This window comes from Rhodnius prolixus, unplaced genomic scaffold (assembly GCF_049639745.1).
Source record: "Rhodnius prolixus isolate KJV_2025 unplaced genomic scaffold, Rpr scaffold_2, whole genome shotgun sequence".
Classification (NCBI taxonomy): Eukaryota; Metazoa; Arthropoda; class Insecta; order Hemiptera; family Reduviidae; genus Rhodnius; species Rhodnius prolixus.
Window position 1 is genome coordinate 25,661,919 of NW_027411592.1, and position 27,700 is coordinate 25,689,618.

At 36.3% G+C, this 27,700-nt stretch overlaps 2 protein-coding genes across 3 annotated transcripts in view; both read right to left on the minus strand.

The window, feature by feature from the left end:
* Window positions 1-27,700, minus strand: part of LOC141449308 (LIM domain only protein 3-like) — a 208,470-nt gene that overhangs the window by 166,886 nt on the left and 13,884 nt on the right. The gene's annotated exons all lie outside the window — the stretch shown is intronic.
* On the minus strand, window positions 1,035-4,467 carry LOC141449307 (histone-lysine N-methyltransferase SETMAR-like). Its single transcript, XM_074118591.1, has one exon. It carries the CDS (start codon window positions 2,118-2,120, stop codon window positions 1,050-1,052), a length of 1,071 nt encoding a protein of 356 aa, XP_073974692.1. The 5' UTR covers window positions 2,121-4,467; the 3' UTR covers window positions 1,035-1,049.

Consider the following 27,700-nt stretch of genomic DNA (forward strand, 5'->3'; position numbering starts at 1 on the left):
GAGCAGATAGGTAAATGGATGGAAGAGGCCGGTCGGCAGTGTTCACAAGTGTCCAGATAAGGATGTCAAGTCAGTTATGAAACTTGCCTTTTGTTCTGTAACTAGTGTTTGGCACAATCCCATTCCATTCGGAGACAAAAACAGACTTCGCAGACTGTAAACAGTAGGTGCTGTGTGTGAGTTAGCAAACATAGCTCCAGGCACTCCAGCTACTATGACTTAATGTCGTTACCCCCACTATCACTGCTTAGTTATATTACTGCGAGATTAAACACTGACTGTCATTGCCCAAGGCTATTCACGTCTCCTTTTCCAAAAACAATTCTGGCCAGACGTCAAGCTATCTTCCTCTGCGATTATTACATCTCTCACAATATTTCTATGCATGTCTATCAATTTTGGGAATCGTTAAATAACTCATTTAATATTAATGTGGCTTAAGTTGCCCAAATATATTACCTGGAGCGGAAGAGGCAATCAACAAGAATTGCAATCGATAACATATTTGTTTTAACAGCCGCCACATAGCCGAATGGTTAGAGGGGAGGGTCGCAAAACTAAAACGTATTGTGATACTGGGTTCGATACTGGGATTTTCTTTAATGTTTAAATCGGAAATTTAAGGTTATCTATCCACCACTACTGTAGATCATTGAGTTTGTGGTGTCACAATTTTGGTATCACTTTGCATCGCTGTTGAGATTTTGCTTGATAAATGAAGCAGATCTGTTGTAAAATTCTTCCGATTACAAAAAGTAGCCAACGATCCAAAGCACATACATACCAAGTCTCGTGCATGCAAGCAAGCTCATAAGCTGCTTGAAGGCTGCTCTGGAAGGAAGAAGGAGAGGAAAGCTCCATACCCTGGAGGTTTCTAAGCCCAGTTAAAGAAATCTCACTCCCAAGAGCGGCGTTTCTTTCTGAGACAAACTTGAAAAGACCAAACAGGTTCAAATGTCTTCTGAACTCAAACAGACACATCTCTCAGCGTTTAAAGCTGCCCACCTTATTGGAGGAATGAATATAGTCTCACAACATCCTAGAAATGACTAGTTGGCTCTGATGGTCTCGATCACCTTATGACGCTTGGCGTACATCCTGCTAGAGTTTAGACTCTCATTTTCGGTTTCACTTCGGTCCCTAAAATTTTTTCCTCTTAAGAAGTTGTCCAAATGTCTAAATAAGTGGAAGTCCGTCGGTGAGAGATCGGGGGAGTATGGAGGGTGCGGAAGTGTTTCATATTTCAATTCCTGAAGTTTCCTGAGAGTTGGCATTGCGATATGTGGCCTGGCGTTATCGTGAAGAAGAATTGGTCCTTTCCGATTCACCAATGCTGGACAAAGATTTTGCAATTTCCTATGCATTTTGTCAATTTCTTGACAATATGTTTCAGCCGTGATTGTTTCGCCAGTATTTAGGAAGCTGTAATGAATAACACCTGCAGTAGACCACCACACTGTCACCATTACTTTTTTCGGGTGCAGGCTTGGTTTCGCGAAATGTTTTGGTGCTTCATCCTTGTCCAGCCACTGGCCTGACCGTCTCCTGTTGTCGTATTGGATCCATTTTTCATCACATGTCACGATTCGATTAAGAAATGGTTCATTTTGGTAGCGCAACAGAAGAGAATTGCAAATTTCAAAACGCCGATGTTTTTGGCTCTGGGTCAATTCGTGAGGTACCCACGTGTCAAGCTTTTTAACTTTACTAATTTGTTCGAGATGGCGAACGACTGTTGAGTGGTCAACACTAACTTCTCTCGCAAAGTCTCGAGTGGTTTTGCGAGGGTTATCTTCCACCAATGCCCTAAGATGGTCGTGATCAACAACAGAGGGCCTACCGCGACCTTCCTTGTCTTCGAGATCAAAATCTCCAACACGAAATTTTTGGAACCATCGCTGCACTGTACATTCACTGATGCTTCCTTCACCCCAAACAACATTGATGTTACGCGCAGTTTGAGCCGCATTTCGACCAAGTTTGAACTCGTAAAAATAAATTTGACGAAAATCTTGTTTTGACATGGTGAATATCGGAGGTCTTAACTCATACAAAATGGAACACAAACTAAACTGATATTTGAGGAAAAACAACATTAATAAACATTGTTTATAATCCATTACCTAGACTGGAGGATTATCTTTGTTTACTTGGCAAGCAGAAGTAAACAAAAGATGAAAGTTCAAAAACCTGCATTATTTTTGCACCAACCCAATATTAGATTTTGTTTTTCTGGAAAAAGCTAAATCGCCATTTTTTGGAAGGAAAGTTACAGGAGTTACCAATCTGAAATTGTGAATAGTTTTGTACTTGTTGATATCAGCCTAACACTCTCTCTTAGCATAGTTTTGCTACTTGTCTACCCTCCAGGGGATGATGATACATTCCTCTACTTACCAGTCAATGATCAGCGCCAAGAACTATGGATAGGTCAACTGGTCAGGCTACTTCCAATGTACGAAAGCTAAGGCGTGCACAATCTTGCCTGAACTGAAGAACCTCATGCAGGTTAATGTTCCCAAGCCGGTAATAACTGTCCTCAAGGTAAAGTACAATTCAGGCGGTACTTGGGTTCTGGTTTACAGATTTTACGCAAAATCTGATTATCGGATCTCCTTAAGTCATCTAACCTAGATATATAATAGGTTTGTTCCACAATGATCAGAAAAAAATCTTTTAATAAATATTCTATTGTTTTTTCGCTACCCTCCAACCGCCCAAGAAGCTCCTGATAAAGGGCACCTAAAGTACCCGAAACTAGAGCACCATAACAAGTTTTTATAGTGAAGATTTTCACTGGACTTGGACGAACACCTTGAAGATCTCACTAATTACGAACCAGATTTTCTATATTCATAAACTTCTTCTCAGCAAAAGACAGTGTACAGGATGGATAACAGAGATAAGGAGACGACTGATCTCTACGGTTATGAAGAAGTGGAATACAAAGAGCGTCCCAGTGGTATAAAACAACACATTGGATAGAAAATTGAATTTGAAGTTGTCACACAGTTTGAAAGGTATTCTATAGCGGCCTGTCGTTCTGGCCGGACAATGGCCGGTAATTGGAGCCTCATGGCGTCACAAGGCTCGCTTTTGTTAACGTTTGCTAACAAACTGGCCCAACAGCACTCAAACGCCCATTTAATATATACCCTCACTCAAACCCAGCCAGACATGTCACTTTATATTAAAAATTACTGTAGATCGATTACCTTGTATAGCCGGGGCTCTCCGCAACGAAAAAATCCAAAGGGAGGGATAAGATATTTGTTTACAGTTTAATTAATAAACAATAACTAAATTAATAACCTGTCGGAGCGAAATTTTTGCATAGTTAACAAACCAAAGTACCTATTTGTAGATGAACCAAACAAATACAAAATGCTAAAAACGATAAGCTAAGTTCTGTGAGGGATAATAATGTTTAATTTTCGTTAGTTAGTAGATAAACCCACGCTATCCCCGCTCAGCTCACCTGGCTAACCCAAAACCGAGAAAATAACAGACCGAGTCCAGGAGCCAATTGAGTAACATCTTTAAGTGGAAATACATTTGGTTTCTTCACCATCCACCTATTCCCACCAAAGATCTTCACTTCCCAAAAATCCACCATAAAATGAATTGGATTTCCCCTTACAACTCACAAATTCTTCTGGCTAAAACCGAACTTTGTGGAGGTTTATTCTTAAACCAAATTGTCCAGTGAATGAAGGATCCTTCAGTTGCCGCCTAAGAGATCTATGGCCAAACGTAAAGCATCTTACTGACAACCCTAGACTTCGAGCTAACATTTTTTTGACTGTCGACAGGCCACAGAGCTCATCCAAAATTATGAATACTGCATGGCTCCTCGAAAATCCCCGAATAAAACCTGCCATTAGTTGGCTGAGAGCCAATGAGCGGGAAGTAGAGCTACCAATTTTGCCCGTCTAACTTGAAATCTCCAATAAAGAAAGAGTAGAAGAACATCTTAAGAATAAAGCTACATCTAATGAAATAGAAATTAAAGATCAATTTATTTTGATCAATTTGATACACTGCACCCGTTTCATATAAATTTAAAAGTAAGTAATCTCCAAATTTTTCAGGGCGAGGCTTAACTACCAATTACTTTATAGCTTATTTAGGTCATTTAACTGTCTTAGTAAGTACTGCTTTTTTTTTATGCACATTTAAAACGAACGATAAGCTAAAGATAGCCGAACGAACGATAAGCGCTTGCTTCAAGAGAGAGTAAACGATAAAGATTGCAAGAAAATGAAATCAAAAACAAAAGAAAGAAATAATATTGCAGAAAGTTAACAAAGGAGTGCTGAAAAGAAAAACTATGTCAAACATAAAAATAGGAATCAGGTCGAAATAACAGCAAGGAGTGCAACAAGTCTGCACACTTCGCATACTGAAATTTTTAAAAGGATTTGTAGCTGAGAAATGAAGAAGTGAGCTGAATTAACACTCTGATAGAACATAATTGTTTATTTTAAGAGAATCAATGTTCTGCTTTATTTTTCTGCTTGCCGACTTTTTTGATTTGAAGTTTAAATAACCAAATAATGTTTTATTTCATTTTATTTATAATAATAATAAATCAACTTACGTTAAAGCAATTGTTATGGATGTTATTATCCTTATAATTGTATATGATGAATAAAATCAAATAAGTTATGTGAAGCTAAATAATAAAAATTCAAGCGGAGATAACTTTATTTTTTACACATCGTGTTTATTTTTATTACTTATTTATTTTGCCCAGTTTTTATTGTAACAAAAATTAGACCCCAAAGACAGTCCCTTATTAACAATTATCAATAAATGTTAAATATTCAGCGAGCATAGTGGTAAAACAAAGCATTATTCTATAACTCACACCTGCTCCAGAGCAATGCTGGACATCTGGGGGATGAAATATGTTTTCCAAGTTAAATATCCCTTCTTTTGGCATAATTCTGGTTATAAATAAGAGTTGAAAAGGGAAAAAAAATACTGCAAGCAAAATGGAAACACACGCGTGGCCATCGCGGCTATCCGTCCTAGAGGAGGGAAAAGAGAAAATTTATAGTTATATATAGGTTCTCTTTGTAGCTTCGAAGGAGTAAGGGCTGAGCGGAGAGATTCATGTAGAAGGTTTCTGAGACAATGGGCGCAAAGCTGCAGGGTTCGCCGGAGACTAGGGACGATTCTTCTGTTACATAATTCAAAAGGACTTGTAGAAATGAGGGTCGCCCTTGAGGGCAGCACGTTGTTTTGTAATAAAACAAAATGTTTATCTTTTAGCCGCCATGCTAACACAGATATAAAGACAGAGAAAGTGAGTCTATTCGGTTATTTGTATGTACGTATGTGAATATGTTTTGTTGTTGCATTAGACAAAGAGTTAAAGGGAGAAAACAATACGTGTGCATTGGGAATAGGACAAGGGGCGCAGGACAAGGCGCGCCCTTTATAATTGGCCGTCAGTAGCAGATAATTGCCGGCGAGAGAGCTACACCACTCCAGAGGTATGTCTGTCAATCAGCTTGCCCACTGTCAGCGCCACTCATGTCCGCGCGACGTCCGCGCGACAATACGGTCACGTGCCACTCTACATTACAATACCACCGCAACACCAAACCACCATTATCAAAACTGCCCACTTCAGAGGACTCTACCCAAAACTATGGGTGTTTTTACAAATACTAAGATTATCTAGCTACAACTATCTGGGTTTTTAACATTTGAAGTAATGTTGCCAACCCTAATTCAATTGTACATAAATATTTCTGCAACATTCACCACAATTCAGTTTTTAGAACTGATGAATGCATCTCTATTGTTCGCGATAAGAGATACACAACTTTTGATGAGAGATCACAATCCGAAAGCCGGCTGCGTACTGAAAAAAGTTCAGGCTGGAATGATCGCAGATGTTGAAAAGCGCCTCAAGTGAAAGAAAAGAAAATCTGGTAAGAACTCTCACGACTTCGAAGTGCGATGGTGCCCCATAATTTCAAATTCTAACGTGCGCTGATTTTTTTCCTATTCCAAGTTATGTTAACCAATCACTCTGCAGAGTCACATCGTCACCATATTAAAACGATTGCCATACTTTTTGCTACCTTTGGGAAGAAATAAAACTAACTGTTACCCAGACTGTAACAAGAGAATTTAAATAAGTTTTCTAGCCACTCTAATCTCAAGAAGACCAATTTTGTGAAAAGTTTTCTTACAATTCCCCAGAGAGGATTTTGGATACCTTTCAGATATTATTAATTCATATTACATTCATGTTTCTCCTGTTTCAAAAGTTTTTACTAAAAAGTCATTAATCATTTTCAGAAGGGCCCTCAGCGGTGAAGCGAGTGTGTTTACATCCTGAAGTTTTTTAGCCAACATTCTAAAACTACTAAAAAATAATTGGTTTCCTCGCTCAATGTTTTATTTTTTGATATTTATAAATTAATAAAAAAAAAGAGTTAATGTTGAAATTTTTATCGCTAGCAGAAATACCGTTCAAAACTCTTTAGGAGAAACACCGATGCCATATAGAGTATATGAGTCTTATCACAAACAATAGTCCCAGATTTTAAATGAAATATTTCGTTAAAGGTAATCTGGAAGGCTTTTTCATGATCTGAAGGAAAACCTCAGATATTTTTCTCATAAAATAGCAGTATAATTTATAAAGATTGTCTTAAAACATTTGGAATTAAACTTTATTAGATAATTGCTATGATATGTAAATAGGAGAATCTATTCCACTTTAATGAATGAATGAATAAATAAATATTTATTTCAATAAATACACTACTCCACAAAAAAAGTGGCGCACTTTAAAAATGCGTTATTTTTTTTTCTCTGTAACTTTTTTGTTCTACATTTTATTTTAGTTAGCAAATATAAGAAGTATAAAGTTACGGAAGGGCTAAAATAAAATAAAAAATGATCTAAAGAAAACCTTTAATTTAACAAAAAAGTACTTCTCAGCAAAATATGAATTTGAAAAAAAAAGTATTTCTTCCGATTAAAAATAGAGAAAAAGAATTTTAGTAACGTGTATTGCTCGCATTACTGCATCCAATCTCCTCGGCATACTCCTTATTAAAGTTCTCACGAAATCTTGTGTTAATTCCTCCCATATCTCCACCAGAGCACCTCGCAACTCTTCTAAGCTCCTGGGAGGATTATTTCTCCAACTTAATCGCCTATCCAGCTCATCCCAAAGATGTTCTATTGGATTTAAATCCGGGCTGCGTGCTGGTCATCTCAGAACACGAATGCCAGTATCGTGGAGATATTGAACAACACAGGCGACAGTGTGTGATCGGGCATTATCTTGCATAAAAATAAAATTTTCCCCAATAAATAGTGCATAGGGTATCACATATTGCTGCAAAATTTCCCTCACATACAAATCTGTATTCAAGATTGCCCTGTTGAACACGTGGAGCTCAGTTTAAGCCCCCATAGAAATCTCAGCCCACACCATCACAGAACCACCTCCGAATGGTAGTCTACCAGAAATATTGCACGGAGCGTAGCGCTCCCCAGGCCTTCGGTAAACTCGTCGCCTCCCATCAGGTGCGTAGAGAGCAAAACGGGACTCGTCTGAAAAGGGAACGTTTCTACAATCGTTCTCAGACAGTTGCGGTGTTCCCTAGCGAACTCTAGACGGGCTCTCCGATTGTCTACGGTGAGCAATGGTACTGTGGCTTGCTTCCTAGGGCGTAAATTCATTTCAGCGAGCCTTCTTCGTACAGTTTCGGCACTGACTGAAACTCCACGAACAGTAAGCAGTGTTTGAGCAGTTTCAGAAGGAGTTGATGTACGATTTCTCAGAGTGCGAATTCTAATAAATCGGTCATCAAGTGCTTCTGTGGCTCTTGGTCGACCCGAACCTTGTCTGCGAGTGCAGAGGCCTGTCTCCCGGTAACGATGGATGGCTCTACGGACGGCGGTCTCAGGCAACCCTAACGTTCGTGCTGCGTACCGCTGACTCCGTCCATCCTCAACTATTACAATAATACGGGCCACTTGCTCTGAAGTAATCACCATTTTCTGAGAATTTGCAATGCTTTCAGCTTGAAAAAAGCCGAAACGCAACTGTAGAGGTCAATAAATTTATTTACTGTTGAGGTAAAGTTCACGTTGTTCTTTACACAAAAAGACCGAAGGGGATTAAACAAGGCATTGCTTCTCTATTTCCAAGAAACTTTGGACCTTGATTCGATTAATTGTTCCCAGACAGCTTATGAAAACAATTAAAACTAATCATCTTTCCCCAAAATGTGATAAAACAAAAAATAAACGCTTTTTTCAAAGTGCGCCACTTTTTTTGTGGAGCAGTTTATATAAATAATGAAGTATAATGGAGATACATTTTAACCTTCTTACTAAGTGAAGAAAGAGAAAAGTTAGGTGAGTAGGATACAGGGAAAAAAGGAGAGGAAAAACCTGCAGCTAGTGTAGAGAGTTAGAGTATGTGTTTGATTCTTTTGTGTCCTGCAGGGAATAAAAGGCTCGTAGGAGGCTGTGTCGCCGCAGAGTGGATTAGGATGGCAGTCAAGGATGGAAAGGAGTTTGAGCAGACGATTTTGGATATAGGAGTGTACAGGGGATAATAGGCGCAGTCTCCGTGGAGTGAGTCAATTCTAGTGCGTCGTGGAGAGTCTGTGGCGAGTCTCAGAAATTTGTTTTGCGTTGTTTCTGAAGTTTCTTGATGTTGCTACTACAAGTCCAGGCTCCAGACGGAGCAGGCGTAGAGCAACATCGGCCTAATGACTACTTTTTAGAGGAGGAGTTTGTTGGTCACAGTCATTTTGGAGTTACGTGAATTCCACTTTAAAATTGACCCAGAACTTTTTAAAAATCGGTTGTTGAAAATTAGGAATGAAAAGTGAGGCTTTGTGTAGTGTGCAGTTACGCTACCAAAGTTGTAAATAGTTAGTAGTTAATAATAATAGAAAAAACAAACAGAAAATGAAAAATATATTTCAGTAAAGGTGAAGTTTCGGACAATAATTATTTAAAAATGCATTTTTGCAACATATTTAATCTTTCTGTCAATATTAACAGGTTTCGAGCCAACACGTAAGCTTCCATGTACTACCTTATTCTATTTGTGATCATTTTAAACGGTTATCAAACACCAAAATGATGTTAATGTCTTTTACCACAAACAGAAGTCCGCACCAAGTTCTGGTGCATGTTTGATGGGGTCTAGTATGATTACAGAGCTAACTCCATTGTGTTATTTCGTTATTTTGCTGTCCTTCTTCTTAAAGAATCCCAACTGTTCCAGCTAGAGCTTGAGTGTGGTTAAAGGATCCTCAGGGGCTAGGAGGTGAGAGCAAGCATATTTTCTGATCTTCTTCAAATTTACCCGCTGGATCAGGAACAGGTTGCATCAGGAATTCAAACAATTGCCTTTTGGGGTTAATAATTAAATCCTAATAGAATAATTATAGAACGCTGTGTTTAGAAACGAGAATGACTGATTTTAAATCAAGGAATTATTACTGACATGTCCGAAATGAAAGAAATTCTGCAAGATGGAGAATGGGAATCTCACCCAAATTTCAGATAATCTTTCTGTACGCCGAATTCCTGGATGTTAGTTGGCTAGAAAGACTAGCTCTTACTAGAGTTCTATCTATTCACCATCGAGAATTTATTTGCTGAAGTTGAAAGAGTTCTGAATTACGAATTTATCTCAAATGATTATTATATCACACCGATAGATGACCAGAAACACCAAAAATACTCTTCATGTTATACAACGACTGGATAATGCTGAATATAAATAAATGGAATCAACCTCTAGAAAGGAGAGGTTGAGACTTATCAAATCCCTTTTACAAAATTTACAACCATTGTTTGCCTTAATTACATGAGGTTTAGTAAACCTTGCTTGGGGAGGAAGCGGAAGTTGTACTGGCATAATGAATCCCATTTGAGGTAGATAGAGGTGAGATGGCCTGGCCGGCACAGAGAACGAAGTAGGTCCACTTAGAGTGGGTATAATGTGTGGGCAATGACTAAGCCCCAAGCTGCACCCTCTCTTGAGAGATGGGATGCTGTAACGGCCAGCTGGATTAAAAAGGACAGTCCCTCTCTCACTCTAAAGGCGACCGTAACTGTTCTGTGGATAAGGGTCGTAATTAATGAAGGACTAAGTGAGCCCCACGATAATGCCTCTAAGCTAATCAGTCTCCTGAGAACCTGCATCAAATCCTCAACCATATACATACATAAATATTAAAAAGTAATCTGCCGCAAATGGACAAATGTACCATCTATCCACCATTTCTTAGTAAAAAATGAAACAACCTAAAACTTAATAAAAATATGTACATTGTTTAAGAAATTTAATTTAAAGAAGTAATCCAAAATGTCGTTGGTAGTTATTTTATTAATAGTAAATATTATTATTGTATCAATTATTATTAATACTAATTATTTGCATTGAATTACTTGCGCCTTGTTAAAATTATCCAGGAATACTCCGGATGCATTTGTCAGGTTGGAGGTTGGACATACTCATATAATTTCAAAAAATTTTAAACGAACAGTCTCTTTATGGCAGAAAATCTTAGATAGCCCTGGCATCCCTTTTAACTGGACCCCTGATTTGCGAAAGCAATTTTAGATTATTGGTTCTGATGATGTCTGGGAAAAACAGCACATACCGAATGGTAAACTGACTGGTATCATGACAAGATTTAACAATAATCTTTTTAGTAAGTATGTTGAATCCTTGTTAAACGCCAGATTTAACACTTTCTTTAGGAATAATAGCAGTTTTGGTTTAGGTGAACATTACGTTCACTTTTAAATGTCACATTGATATGATCAGAGTTGCCAGTCAATTAACCTTCGGACTACAACGTTCGGGTCATTTTGACCCGCGCGCGCCTAAAACGCGCGTACGTCAGTTGGCAGTGGCGGGAGAGGGTAAGGACTTTGAGTAGCTGACTTTTCAGTTTTCCTGCAGATGTTAACGCGGCAATAGCCAACACCAAAGGTACGTGGCTTTGTAAAATTCTAAGTACATTAAGACTGGGTCAATATGACCCCACGTTCTGTAATATGTTCTGGTTTTTTCAATAATTTGTTTTTATAAATTATTCATTTTATTGTTTTTCCTGGAAGGTTTCTACGTTTTTGTTAACCCTCTTAAATTGTTTCTGCTGTCATCGATGCACGTTACTGGAACTGTGAACCAAAACACGCAAAAACCTGACATTATTGTCTTCTACAACTTGACGAAAGGTGGAGTCGATGTTTTTGACAAGTTATGCCACAGCTATTCAGCCAAAAGAGCTTCCAGAAGATGGCCAATGCGCTATATTTTTTGTGTACTAGATGCTGCTGGAATAGGAATAAACACCTTCGTACTTCATCGTCTCAATAACAACTCAGGGAATCGAACCATCCGATCCGACTTTTTGAAATCATTAGAGTTCTCATTGGAGGAGCCTTTCATGAAGCTTAGAATGGACAACACAAAGCTACCCAAAACTGTACGAACCGAAATAAGAACAGTTCTGGGGCTTCCAGAATCTTTGGAAGCTGCACCTACCCCTCCTTGCCGAGGCCGATCAGCGACAAGAACGAGATGCCACCTGTGCAAGAACGACAGGAAAACATACAATTCCTGCGATATCTGTGCCTTACCAATTTGTAGACAACGAATTAAACGTTTGTGCGTTCGACATGGACTGGAAGGAACTATTGAAGATGGACGAGAATTAGTTACCTAGTCCCTTGGTACCTAATTATTTTTTTTTTTCGTGTCTGTTTTTCATTTTTTTGTTTCTTGGAGTTACCTGAATTTTGTAAATTTTAGTATCTATTTTTTAAAATTAACTATTTAAGTACTTTTTTTGATATGCAGCTAATAAATTAGAATTCATTGTTTCCACTACCACGTTAATAAAAGTCTGATTTTTGAAAATATTGATTTTATTATTTCCTTAAATGTCAAACAGGTCTTATTGCAAATAAAAAATGAATTGGGTCAAAAAGACCCAACGTTGTAATGCATGTCTCGGCAATTCACGTTGTTGTCCGAAGGTTAAGATTAATGTCTGGGTAGAAGCCTCAACTGTATATCCTCGGTAGGGTTTATAAATTTAATACTGATTCCTCCTGCCTGTTATGTGGAAAAAATAAAGATGATCTAATTCATTTCTTAATTATCTGCCCGATATTGCATGTCTTAAGAGCCAAGTATCTACATACGCTAAACATTAACTTTTCTTCCTGTAATCAACCTAAAGTTGTGTTGGAGAGTCTCTTATGTTTCGACTCGGTAGACAAAGTAAAATATATGTACTTTTTTATAATTAACTCTGTAAAATTTAGAAATTTGCTTTCGTTAATTTAATAACTTTTTTTTTTTATTATTTTATTTGCAAAAGTGAATTTATTTTTGTTCTTGTTCTCTTTCTTTTTCTTTTTACAGGTATTTTATCCGTGTATAGGCACGGGTCAACCCCTTGCTACGATTATATATTATAAGCAAGTTACAATAAATAATACTTGCGCCATCAAATGAGGGTCAGGTCTGCTCCAGAAAAGAACTCTTACACAATACCTCAATCTTGACGAAGGCGCAATCTTCCATTCAACACATCAAAGAAGTACCGATTTTCCTCGACAATTCTCCGTCTCTTCTGAATCATTACTTTATTTACTTGAGTCATTTTCTGCACTTTAACTTCAAATGTGAAAACTTTCTATTTTCATTTCTTATTTAAGGCAATTATTGCGATCATGCCAAACTTATAAAATTGAGTTTCCACAAGTAATGACCGTTCTTAGGTCCGATGAGTCTGAACAGTGGTTTTTAGAAAATGTCAGCCTAAAGGATGAACAAAATATCCGAAAAATGCATAATGCAGGAAACTGAACATTTATCTTTCGGTGGTTCCTCCTCAGCTGAAGTTCGCTTTTACTGAGTGGAATTTTCCAGTCTTTTCGCGAATGTGACTCCAACGATCTTCTTAAAACTAGGTTCGCATATTGTACTCATTATGGTCTGCAACTACATCTTTTCTTTTAAGGGCATTTCTAGGAGAGGTTGTGAGTAGGTTTTCCTCTACAGTAAGATTAGAGGATAATTAAGGATCTTTTCCTTATATATATTACAAAGAAAGCTATGGTAAATGTGTTGCAGAATACATAGTTGTAAGAAGATTCACGAAGTGAAAGTACAACTTTACTGAATTTTGTTCCTCCTAGGCTCATTTCCATGTATTTATTGAGCAGGTTTGCAATCAAGAGAATGCTAGAAATAACTCAAATGTTTTAAAATTCATAATTTGTAAAATATGTGTGTTTAAACCTCAAGAATACGTTAAGCAAAAGTATTTGAGAGTTCAAATAAGATATATTTATTTATTTGGGATTGAATTACTTTTAAATCTTTATTTTAAGACCAGAATAGTGTTGTGAAGGGAATTTTGCGAAAGTTGAATAAAAATGGCGCCAGAATATTTTTAAAATAATTTCGTGCAGTTTAGATTTTGTTTCTGTTGATGCCCAGAGACATCTTCTAACCTAAGTTATCATTTTTTCATCATCATAATAGAAATTTACATAGAAAATGTTTCAATTAGTGATAATTTCAAGTAATTAATTATTTATAATTTGAAAAAAATTTTGTCACTCAGAATATCGGCGAGAGATATAATTTGAGCGAATTATCATACCGTAAATAATGAACTTTTCTACAAATTTGGTTTTAAGTTTAAAAAGCATGTACTTGTTTTGCTAATTTAAGGCGCGTCAACATCTGATGAGCTTACTGATAGTGATCTCTCATTATAGGCAATACCGTCGATCCCCGGACAGTGAGCTGTAAGAAGCTTCTAGAAAGAGGTTAGGGTTGACAGCTGGATTCGAACCCGGGATCTCCGCGTGGGAATCCAATTTGGTAACCACATAGCTAATCCTTTCATAATCAATATTCTTAATTCATTACAAAAACTTGAAGTAAAATTAAACTGAATCAGTTAGCATTCCAGTTCGCCAGATTAATTAAAAATATACAACTAGTCTACTATAGAGGGAGGATAGTAGTCTTACTTCGTCTATAGAGTTTACTCTGTTTACCATTTAATAAAAGCTAATCAGGGTCAGTATGTTGAAGAGAAGGGTGGAGGTAGTTGCTCTATCAGACAGTCCTGGAGTACAGGGTAGATCAACTTTATCTCTGGCAATGATTGATCAGTGTTCAGTACTTACTTGTTCGCCTTAGAGTCGGGGTATGCCATAGAACTAAACTCTAACAGGGGAGGCAAAGTTAATATAATCCTCACCCTTCCCCTACTCCTTCCACTTTCTAAACTAAATCTCCAATATTATATTGACTGGGAAGTTAGGAGGAAAAATGCCTTGCGCAGGCTTTATGTACTCTCCAAGGCTAAGCCTTTTCCTCCACTGAAGGTAGGAGAGGGAGGCAAAACCGGACCCACTAATGGACTCATTTATATTCCCAGATAAAGTAATGCTGATAAATTTCCTCCAGAGAGAACCAGCGGTAAGCTATGCTCTCCTCCATAGGAGGATTCCTGCGGTAAAGCCGTACTCAATCACTTCGGCCCCTACTTACTGGCCGCTCTTGTTTCACAGATAGCCCAACTCTTCGTAATCTTCTCGCATCGGATAATTAAATTTTATTTATTAATTGCAATTAGTTTGGGTAACAACTCACATCGCAATATAAATAATTTAATTGCGCCTACTTAAATAAGGCACTCATTTAATTATTTTAAGGGCGCCATGGGTAGAGAAAGAGAATCCGATTTAGATAACCGGCAATAACTTTTGACGATCTTTGAAGCTGATAGTAATCATTAACTTTAATTATCTTCTTAAAAATGCTTGTTTTTAACCGATACTTTGAAATTCAGTTAATTTTTGTTTTCGTAAAGAGCCTAACACTATTATGTTGAAAGTTAAAGTTCAATAAAGTAACATGCCAGAAAATTTGATGAAATGATATTACACTGACAACTGATTGAGCTCAGATTTCCAAAAAACAAGTTTGTTTACAAGTGTTTTAAAGGCAAAATGACTCTTAACAAACGCTATCATGAAATTGTGAACATGTTTTAAGCTGATTTAAGTTTAAACTTCAGAAAATGATAGAGATTTTTGTGATGCTAGAGAACAACACCAGTGAGATTGAAATTAATCTTCCTTGAGTTGTTTCTGCCATTCTCAAATGTACTGCTACTCACTAAACATGCTCATTTTGTTGAAATTAACAAGATAGCTGGACTAAACATAAAACTAACGTTAGGTTCGATTCTTCACATTGAAGGATTTCCAGCACAACGCAAATCCTAACGATTCTAATACTACACTGAAAGGATGAGACAAAAAGTAAAAAAAAAGAAAAAACTTGAAAACCTTAGAGCAAAATGTAACCGTCATAAAGTGCTCCTGTCTACAATCACTTGTAACTCTAGAATGGATATTTATGTATTAGATATTTTCAGTAAATACGGTTGGACAAATTTATCAGCCAACAACTATTACATAACTTGACTGACTCACACAAAATACCATCTCACCAATTTGGGTTCAGGTCAAAGAATTTATCAATAACATCAAGTTACGAGAGTAACTGAACATATCGTGAATAAAGTAGAAAACAGAAAGTACACAGCAGCTATATTTCTTGATTCAATTATTGCAAAAAAAATCCTCTTCGCATCATTTTGTAAAGTAAACACAAAGCTGAACAGCACAGCATGCTGATGGACGAATCTAAAAATAATTTAGATGAATAAAGCCAGTCAGCAAAGCGATTATGCTGTGTTGGATATTTTTTGTTAATTTTGGAAAAAGGGTTCCATCTCACGCGGGGGGGGGGAGGTGGTTGTCAAAACAAAGCAAAAAAGTTGGGAATAAGCGAGGGTTAATTGAAAACAGGTAATATGGCGGTAAACATTTGGCGGGAGCGCGGTAGAGATGGGCGAACAGCGGTCACTACTAGGGTTAGGGCCGTACTTTACAGCTGGTGCTTGTGAAAAATGTCCGCTGTACAAGAGAATTAGGGAGATAGGCTGTGCGTATGAGTAAAGTTTTGCTAAATACCCTCCAGTAACCAGTAAATTGCGATCATTATCTACTAATTGTCACATAGATCTCGCGCACTCGTATCCTGTTTGCTCTGTCCAGCCAAACAGATCGTCCTCTACTTCCAACAATTTGTTACGTTAAGTACCTCATATATTCTAACAAAAAACTTCTTTTCAAAAATAAAAATAAAAAATTCTTTCGTTAAAGTTATTTAATTTTACACGCATTAAGGCTATATCGTAAATATAAGTTGATAACATCTAATAACATTTGAAACGACGCGAATTCCTCATTCATCATAAAATGTACGTTTTTTGGGGGTTTAGAAACATGATTAATGTCTAATTGGTTCTATTAAAATATTCTTGCAAACTATGCGAACTACGTTTCTACAGTTAAATGAATAAATAAAAGAACTGTACAGGGTGTTCATGTTAAGACGGCTCAAATGCATTTCATGCTTAAACGTTGATCTCAGCAAAAAATGGTAGGGGGAAAAACTTGTTGCCCGTCACCTCCAGTTTCAGAATATGTGACTTGGTTTTAGATTCCTGCCCGCATACGCGGCTGACGCGCGACCAAAAGTAAGAGTTTGCAGTTGACCCTCATTTTCATATAAACAGTTTTAAAGAGTATAAAAAGTTATGAAAGAAACTGGAAACCGCAATTCGATATCTTTTAAACTAAAGGTGCTAGAGCTAGGCCATTTCAAAATCTGGTATTTATTAAACATATTTCAATTTTTTAACTTGTTATCAAAGAGAAAGAAGAGCAGGCGATAGGTCATTTTTATGTATTTTTTTCATCCCCTTTCTACTGAAAATATTGCCAAGGCAGTAAAGCTACTATTTTTCTTAATATCGGGGAATAAGTCCTTTTTCGAGTGATTTTTCTAAGGAAAATCAAATGTCAAGAGCTTTAGATGTTCTCAAGCATGCATAAAAATTAATTTTACATCTGTTACAAACAAGAAAGTTTAATAATTTTTTGGTAATTTTGGGTGAGTTGCGTTTAATTACCAAAAAAATAAGAAACCTCCTGCCACATATTCAAGTGAACAATATCTTTCATGTAAAGGATTCTTTCATAACTTATGAAAACTCAAAACTCTCATTTATGGTCGCGCGTAAGCGGACAGGAATCTAAAATCAAGTCACGTATTCAGAAACTAGAGGTGACGGGCAACAAATTTTTCCTCTACCATTTTTTGCTCAGATCAACCGTTTAAGCGTGAAATGCATTTGAGCCGTCTTAAAATGAACACCCTGTATAAAGCCTAGACTCTGTGAACAATGCGCTATCCCATACCGCATTTCTCATTGCCCACAAAAGTTTCAGTTGAGTAAAAAAAGTTTTCAGAGAAACAATTAACTGTTTTCGAATTCCAAAGTGTAACTAATGCTACGATAGCAGATGCGTCATGTGGAAAACTCCTTCCTAGAATTGTAAAACTGAATTTTGAGGTAAATTGGGATATTTGGTGCTATTTATTATGTTTAATCACTAATTTCGAACCAACCCTGAGTTCTGGGAGGAATATTAGGAACTAAATTTCGTCACAACGGTCTTTTGATGAACAAAGTGTAAGTTTGAAGGTTTCAAAGACAAGCAGCTCGACATGAACCTAAGATATCTGCAGGCAAGTCCACAGCACCACCAATTGAATTCATCCTATCTTTTTAAAAGCCATTTTTGTTTTATTTTAAACAAAAATTACCTATAAAATTAGTTTATAATAAAAATTAAGAATGCTGGGGAAAAATCAGAAATTATTTGAGAAAAAGCAAAAGCCTGAAATCCCCAAATCCAGAGTGAAACCACATAATACGTTCCATACATACTCATACCGAAGAAGTCATCAAGCAGAAGATGCCCGATTTTGCTATTATTTGGTCTATAGCTGTCAAAATTGAGTGAAGAGATAAATTATATATATGTATATAAAAGAAATAAAATAATAATTTAATACTAAATTTAGAGAATGGCCAAACAGCAAATAAAAAGAGAATACCAGAAGTACGACTTCCTGCAGAATCATTTCCGCCACACCATTTCGTTAAAATACCATTCATACTGATGGATAATACCCAGAAGAGAAAAGTGAAAACAATTTCCAACACATCAAGTGCAGCAGTATCATTGTAAAACTGGGGATACACCTCTCAACAGAGAGCTTACATTTAAAGCCCTTATCGCCGAACGGTCGGACAATGCATTCATTCGGATGTATACGTCTATATATATTCGCGAGGAGTCACAAAAATTCACATTTAAAAAAAAAATAAAACAAATTTTACAAAATATTCCACCACGGCTAAAATAGAAGGAATGTTGTCTTGAAAATGTTTCAATAATTCTTTTAATTTTTACAAGTTTAAAATCTCAATGAAACCTACTGTATTATTCGACAGTACCGGGTTATTTTTTTGGATGATACAATAAAAAGATCTGAATCATTGCTAAAGAAAAAAGGTTCTGAGAACACGTTTGGGAGATGCCTTATTGTAGTCCTGCAAAAGAATTCCCTGTAAAATTTTAAATCAGGTAAGAAATTTAAATAAAATTTTCCAATTTCTTGAAAGGACGTTTGTGATCAAATTTATTAAAGAGGAATCTCCCCGTCAAATTTATTGCGATCAGATCTTTCAGTACCAATTAAAGTGCAACCAAGATTTATTTAAGCTTCCGTTAAATTTTCAATTAAAGCCAAGATACTTTTAGATACTTTTTTGTTTGTTTTCGTTTTGAAAGGTGCACAGCATCGAAGGCCCTTTGCACCTGAACTATATTGGAGAATAGACACTTTACTATTTTACTTGATTTACTTTAACATCTAATCTTGTCGAAACTAACCTATTTGTTGCCCTAAGGCTGGAAACAGTGGAGCGGCGAGCTAAGCGGCGATGATAGCGAAGAGCAAAGCGGCGAAATCAAACACAAGTTAACATATGGGACCGCGCATAGTGGCGAGCAAAGCGAAGATAGAGCAACGCTATCTATAGAGAGTGGAGCAAAGCGTTATGACATGTTTGATTTCTTCGCTCTTATCGCGCTTAATTTGTAAAGGTTATTGCTCATAGGTTATGGATATTGTTACATTTATTGGTTTAGTTTGTTTAAAGATACCTCTGCGCGACCATAGTATTTGCGAAGATACAATAGTTTTTAACAATTAATAATTAATAGTTAAAATTAATTAACAATTAGTAGTTAATGGAGAATTCAGGTAATTTTTGCTACATTTAATTTGGTTCTCATTCCCTTAATGCTAACTTTCATCTAAATACTAGGCAAAATTAAATTACATTTTCACGTCCTACTACTTCTGATCAGGACGAATTCTCCAATCCTTCTTCTGTAGCGTCGTACTACTCCAGTTTTTCAGATAAACAACATTAATTTACGACTGATTTAATAATTATTAATAATAATAAAGTGATTTAATAAAATTATTGTTTTTTTTTAATTGACTAATTTCTTTTTATCTGCATATATTTCTATTTTATTTTTATTTATTTTGATTTTCTTATCTTAAAGTAACTGCTAGGATTAATGGGGTTACACAGATTTGTATTTAGTTAATAACCTACATAGTTAATTTTTCTATATTGTGCCTAACTCTTGTTATGAGTTGTATTATTCAAAAACAATAAAATTTGATTTTGATTAATGGGGTTACACTGGGCTAGTATGTAATCAAATGTTGATAAAGACATTCGAAAATACGCATGAAACTTGCCAGGATGCTCCCTAAGTTGTTGGTACTAGTGATGGAATTCACCATATTCATGTCTAGACTTATTTATGTCATGTACACTGCAGCTCCTACTACTAAGCTGCTGCAAATACCAAAGTTTCAACCAAGAATTTTCATATAAAAATAATTCCTCCATCTTGTTTTGTCGAAAGGAGAACGCGACTAAACTCGTCACTATGTGCATGCGACTCTTTGCTCGCTGCTCGTCGCTTTCTTTAGATCTGAAGCAGCTATCATCGCCGCTTTGCTTGCCGCTCCACTATGTTTCCAGCCTAACTCTTTCCAAGATCCTTTCGTACACAAATAATATAATAATAAAGTAGAACTAATTTTCATTTTCCACCTGGTCATATGTTACAATTAAAAAAAATAAATAAACGCCCTAACAATGGAAGAAAACTTCAATACGCTTTTCTGGAAATAGACACTGGACAGTAACAGAGAATTTAAATTTAATCGAATATTTTTGTTCAAAATAAGAGTTTGACTAAAGCAAGCCTCAGCTTTCCTAAAACCCTTGGATGTTGCCGAAAGGCAAGTCTTTGGACTCTGGAAACTATTCAGAATTTTTATTACTAGGTATTTGTTTATTAATTTGGCTACTGTAATTAATTTTACAATAAGCAAAAGAGATGAGGGTAAGGAAATGGTGTAAATACATATACAAGCATGTGCGCCATGGGCGTGATTGGAGTGAACGACGACCATCCAGTGATGGAAGCCGTTAGTTCGCCACGTTGGCAAGCTTACATAGCAACCATCCTAGAAGAATTAAGAAACTATCATGAAAACTAGATTGGAGCACAAGATTGCTTCAGACGGGCGGTTCCACCGAAAAGGGGAAGGAACGCAGGCAATCCAAAATGCCCATTGTTCCCCGCCCACCCCTCATCTCATGAAAGATACCGGGGCTTTAAAACAACAAATCCGACTATAGGTTGCCAGATGCTAATATAATAAACTAATTAAGTAGTAACAGGACATTAGGGATCATGGCGATTCAATCGCTCAGTGCACTGAATAAACCTAGAAAGTTCGTTAAGATTACCAGATGCTACAATCTCTGGTAGGGAGACATTTGACCTTCCGAAGACGAGAAATCTAGTTTTAGAATAAACGGGGGCACACCTCTACAAAGTGCCGCACAGTCTCATCGGTCCAGCGCAAATTGGCGACTGAGTAAGGCCGCATTTGAAAAGATGATACGCTAAATTCGCATGTCCACTTAACACCTGAATCAATGATTAGAGCACAAGTGAAGGTGGCTGGAAAAAGCGCAAGCCTTTGGTTCAATTCTTGATAGTTCATTTTAAGAGCAAGAAAGACAAATGATTTTTTGTACCAAAGAATGCATTTTTATGCTGAAATATACCTATAAAAAAATAATTATATTAATATTTTCTTTTTTTGAAAAATATTTGGGTAGGCTCAGCTTTGAAGCCTAACTACTCCCACTACTCTGCTGGTTCTCTCACTGTTCGCAAGAGATTCCTTTAGTGTGAGTAGCCTGATGAGCACAATGGGTCCACTTTACAAAACAAGATATATAATCTCATATCTCTAGGCGCCACGGTAGTCGAGCGGTTAGAGGCGAGACCTGCAAAGCTAGTTTGTATTGTGGTACTGGGTTCGATTCCCAGTCTTAGGCATTGGATTTTATTTAATGAGTAATAAAAGAAATTTACAGTATTTATGTTTGCTAGTCGCCTCCGTCCACGACTCCTAATTTGGAAGTTGGACGTAAAGCCCACCTGATGAAAATAAGCAATTACTTTACTTTTACTATATAATCTCAGCCAGGTACTGCAAGTCAATAAGAAATAAGGGATATGGTGCCTTATGGTCAGCAACTATTACATCTATGTGTGAACCCTTTTAGCCTAGGTCGCCTTCAAATAAAGAAATGCTACAACCATTCACTAGTCTAAACAGAGTACCACTATACATCAAGATGAACATAAAACTGTAAGTAAAAGTGCAAGATATCTGGAACTAACTCCACCCTGGGGATCATTCAGGTGGGTAGAAATAGGTTTCCTCTCTCCATGACCCTGCAGCTAACGAAAAGTTTTAATTACCACAGTTTGGTAACTTGAGAGTATTGTAGAGTAGAGGCTGAAATAGCCAATTTTGATCACGTGCTGGTAGTTTGCTCTAGTGAGACCATCCACTCCTTGAATGTAATGCTCTTCTTACTGCAAACACTCCTTAGGGTCAGGTGAGTAAAAATGAACTACCGAAAAGGTATTTGGGTTCTTCAACTTTTCAACTTGCTTCGGTTTCTAGAATCTACAATGAGGTCTTTAAGGAAGTTTTTTTAAAAAAAAAAATCTTTTTTTATATATTGTCACTGGTTTTTGCATAATAATTATTTTTTAACCCAAATTATAAATTGGATGTTTTCTAATTAGTTGAGGTCCGGCTAAAACCAAGGTAGATAGCGCCTGGTGCCTTCTCAGAGCTGTTATCAGTCTTCCTCATAGTGTCTGACAAAATATGTCAGAGCTGTTAAGGTTTTCAGAAGAAAAAGATAATTATGAAAGCATTGCCTAGCTAGAACCAGCAACTTCCGACTTGAAAGACAAATACATCACTAATCCTTAATCTACTTACTAAGAGAATCTATTCTAATTGAGCAGATTATCTATATATCAGATGTCGCCGTTTTGAGGCCCTCTAAGGGCAAAAAAGAGGTTTTTACCAAGTGGCCAATGTCACCTATGCAGGTGTCCGGAATACACCGCAACAATAAAATAAAATAATAATGGGGTGATACCACTTCTTTCAAGCAAACAGTTGCTTCTTTCAAACAAGAAATACCATTTACCAGAGTAGATCAACATTTATTTACAAAGGGAGTTCTTAGACATCGTCGTTTTGTACCATTCAATCTCCCTACACTGAAAGTGGAATCTATTTTTAAATTGCTTTAGCGCATTATTGATATAAAACTCATTTTTCAAGCGTTACACTTGCTGTCACATTACTATCTGATAGCCTGCTATGTGGATGGCAGTTCACTGACTGTATCCTTAAAGTATGGCCAAATACAGAATATCACAATATTAGATTAATAAAGATAAACTAAAGAAAAACCGGGTAGCAATACTTTATTCACTAATTATGGAAAAGCAAACCAAAAAAGTTTAATTTTAGACAAGTCAAATGAATTCTTACTGGAATTTAGAAATAGCGCTTTATGCACTTTTTACGCTGTCGCGAACTGTTTACAAATAAACCCGAATATTTTTCAACTTACGTTTACCACATGAAAAAACCGTTTAATTTAATAATCCAAATTTAAGTGAAACAGAATTTTTTTTGAAGGTTAGACTGAGAATGGCGGTCCAATGGCTGCGCTTTAAGAGCATGAAGAAGGAAATCCTGATGCAACCACAACTTGTCTTCTACTTACTCATCTGGTATATCTAAAAGTTTGCAGTGTATCATCTTCAGTCCAAACACTCGCTTCACCAGACTTTAACCAAAGGATAACTTTCTTGAATTGGTTTTGGATGGAATATGCAACAAATCCTCAATCTTTTTTCCACCTCATTTTTATTTAGATCACCATTGAGGCAGGATTCATCTGATAAGAATTTGCACAACTGTCACCTTCAAGAAGACGAAGATTTCTGTAATCATTCTGTAATCGATCAAGGCATCGGAATTCAATTAAATAGTTTTTTTATATTTACCAGCCTCAATACAGTAGTAACTATTCAATTCCTTCCAATTCCGGCCATTTAATGTGTGATATACATTTAATGTCCTTAACTGAATCGGCATTTAGAAGCTAATAACAAGAGAATGCGGTGAACAGAATATAAACATTGGAGAGGATAAGAGAAAGTCTGCCTTGCGAGTTCTCTTGGGTTTTAAGAGGTTCATTATGCTGATGACACTACACGGAACTGCGGCTACCTTAGATTATTCTAGAACAGCGGTTCTCAACCTGTGGGTCGCGACCAAAACACAGGGGTCGCCTAAAGCCATCGGAAAATACATATTTCCGATGGCTTTAGCCGCTGAGAAGCCGCGCTACCGTCTGCAGCAGCGCTATTCAGCTGTAACGCACGCCGCTATGGCCGTTAATGTTATTTATTGGAATTAGAAATAAATATTTCTCAATATATAATTAAATATTGTTTTTGTTATTAATCACTATGTATAAATTATATTTGATTTGTAGCAATGAGAATACATAATTAATATGCATTAATTTACATTCCGAATCATAATTGTAGCAAAATTATAGTTAAGAAGTAGCCACCAAAATTATTTTTTGGTTTGGGGTCACCGCAACATGAGGAACTGAATTGCGGGGTCACGGCATTAGAAAGGTTAAGAACCACTGTTCTAGAAGAATCGACATATTTCCTGAAGACTTCTTTTTTTTTTAGCCCAAGAGAGTTATCGTAAATCTACAGGTTTTTATGGAATTACAATAAAATACAAATAACCATTTTACGAGCAGTTTCTTTTCTCTTGAAAATACCTACTCTTCAAGAGAAACATCAATGAAAGAAAATTTATCTCTTGACGTCACTTCCTGATAGATGAAAAGCGAAACTTTATTAAAGAGAGAACAAAAGGCAAATGCTACTTTGTAACAATTTTCCAAGTAGATTATCTCGTCTTCAGTAAATGTTTGTTGTTACAGGATTTTATGCTCACTGAATTAGTTGTGAAGGACAAAAACATACAATTTATTTGAGTGGCCCTTTGTTATGGAATAATGAAGAAGGAAAGCAAAACCTATTGTTTCAGAACTTTAAAATATCCCTCTTTTCATTAGCAGCACACAGTGGCTGTGTAAATAACGAGGATCTTGCAGGAGTACAAGGGAACATGCGAAGACCAAACAAAGCGACCAGCGGATCATAAGCTACTTTGCTAAATCTGCTGTTCAAGTCTAATTTTCTTTTATAACTAAGAGTGTTAATAAATGTGAAATTAGTGAATTGATATATAATTTTTAATAAGTAAACTGAATGAACCTACATGGGACCTGCCGGTTAATTCGGGAACTGAAAACAAGAATAGCGGAGAAAAGTTCGTTTAGCAAAAATTGGGTTTCTGGCATCTATCGCATCAATTCTACAAATAAATCAAATTTCAGGTTCAGCCGTAGATCGAACTATAGTTATGCTCAATTTATTGATGCTGATTATACTAAAAGGTTAAAGAAATTTTGTAGTAGTGAGAACAATTTTCGAAATTGAATTTTTACCATTTTCTTAATTTGTACACGTTCGTCTTCTAAGCCAGAAAAAATAATTTCTGGAGTGTCCTTGTTTCTCTCTTTGGGATTTTCTTCGACTAGCTTGTGTGAAGAGATACCATGGAAGCTCAAACTTCAAATGATGATTTGAAAAACTTCTCAATATCCGAGCCCAAGTTAGTGAACTATGTGGGGAGACACACTGTAATTTTTTTTCCTGCACACATGCGCTTTATAAACACGCAGCGGTCTACTCTACATTGAAATGGTTATCAATTAAAAAAAAATAAAACAAATAGCGAACTATTTGCTATCTATTTAAACAAATAAATCTCGATTAAAGTTTTAAGATGCAGAAACACCTACCAGTGAGATAAATTTTTGTTTCTTGTTTTTAAATAAAAATAAAGTAAAATTCCATTTAATTTAATAAATCTTATAAAGTTATCTTTCTGTCTGGTAACCACAGGGTGAACAAAGAGAAAGAACAAAACTTCACCCTTTTGTAAGAGTTATAGAGAACAATGCAAGAAAAATTAAACCCTTCATAGCTTATAATTGGCTGGTAGTAGCAATAAGGAAGGAGTGGAGACAACAACCCAGGAAAGGATGATAGAAGAGGAACAAGCAAGGGTTGAAGAAGTACACAGTTCACTGGAGGAAGAAAAGATATTTAAATCAAAATGAAAGGGGCTGGGCGATAGGAGCAAGCGGGGTGCACAAAACAATCTCATTAATTTTGCGGTCTAGGGACCAGAAATGATTGTAGAAAATCTCCCACCGACGCTCTATGCAGTTTAGATTTGTTCACTCATACTCTAATGTCTGAGGCGGAGGTTGTTCGCATAAAGGGGAGTAGACAGTTATGGGTAGAGGAACGAGAAGTCGTTAGAGCCGTCACCAGTGCTCCACTCAAAGTACAACACAGTAAAATCTCACCAATTAACTTTTTGTCTTTTATAACAATGTATGGAGGGATTACAGCCTCCACTTCCTTACTTCTTTAAATACCAAGTGACGCCCCAAATCGTTTAGCTGATGGATCGGCTTCATTTCACAAGAAAAATTACCATCTTGCACCGCTTCCTTAGGACAATGGAAGGGCACCATTCAAAGAGTTTCAGTTTGGTGTGCAAAGGCGAAGTGATCAACAATCTTGTTAATAACAACACACTTATCTAAAGCCCCTTATCATAGTTTATTGTTAATGGCTGAATTCAATTAATCATGCAAAATATTTAACATGAAAAAATGATAAAACATTTTCATATTTAAACTTAATTCATTATGTTTTTGAGCCATTCAAATTTGTTTTTATCAGATCCATGAAAAATACAATAATATTTACTTTTATCAATATTTATTCATTAATAATTATGGATGTCGATGAGGTTGGTACAATTTGTAGGAAACGATATGAAGAAGATATTTTTCTTTTTTTAAAAAAATATTAAGAGTCGGGTAAAAAATATTAAGAATATGGTCCGAGAAAACGAATCAAGCATAATAGTGAATGAAGCTTCTTCAGCTGTATGAAGTTGTTTGGGGAATAGCAAAAGTGTAAAGGAGTAAATTGTTTTTATAAGGAGTATAGAATAAAAGTTGATGAGAATACTAGAACGAAAGTGCTAGCCAAGAGAATTCGGATTAACAATTGAAGGGTTGGAAAACGTGAGAAAATACAATGCGCCTTTGGTAACAAATTAACGTTAGAGATAGACAAGTATCGCCGAATAAATAACATAGTATATACAAAAAAGGTAACATTTTCTGGTGCCAAAGTTGAAGAGCGTCATTGCTATTGGATTACGAAAATCAAAATGGAAGCAAAACGACATCATTCATAACTTAACGTGAACCTGAATCAGTTCAAATCCGCCCATCGTCTTAGAATATGAAGCTTCGCATCTTCTAGATGCCAAGCGGCCCTGTTTACCTCCTGGTCTTTTTTTTTTTTTTTTTTTTTTAAGGCGCGTCAACATCTAAGGTTATTGGCGCTCCTGGTCTTAATCTTCCCATTCTTCTACTCCAAAATTTCGGAATTCTTGACTTTTCCAAAAGCGAGTTCCCTGGCTGGCCGTCTCCATTGTAAGCGCAAAGAACATATTAGGCTTCCGATTGAATTATGGCAGTTTTTGACCATTTGAACTTTTCCATGAATTTTATCTATGAGGAATATTACCATATGAATACAACCTAGGGCCTCATAATATTTTTTGGAGATTTTGGAACAAAAGATACTAAACACAGAACAATTTTAGCAGTTCTACTTACCGTTGAGACTTCAGAAAGACAATAGATTTTAAAGGGAGAGAGAAGAATTAGACGCTCCTATAAATGAGAGAGAACTCAAATTGTTCATTACAGATCGATTTATAAAAAATTTGCATTATTCAACAAGAATCGCAATCTTTCTCCTTCTTTGTTATTGAGTATTGCCCCCAAAAAATAACAAAGCATTAAAAAGAATAAGTTACGCTGATAAAGTGATAAGAAGAAGAAGAAGAAGAAAATGCTATTATTTATAACAAGCAACAATCCCAATTGCTTTAAGGACTTAATCTGGAGTAGCGCCAAGAATTTCTTGGTCTTATCAGAATTAAAACCATTATTTCCAATAATATTTTTCACACAATCTCTAAGGT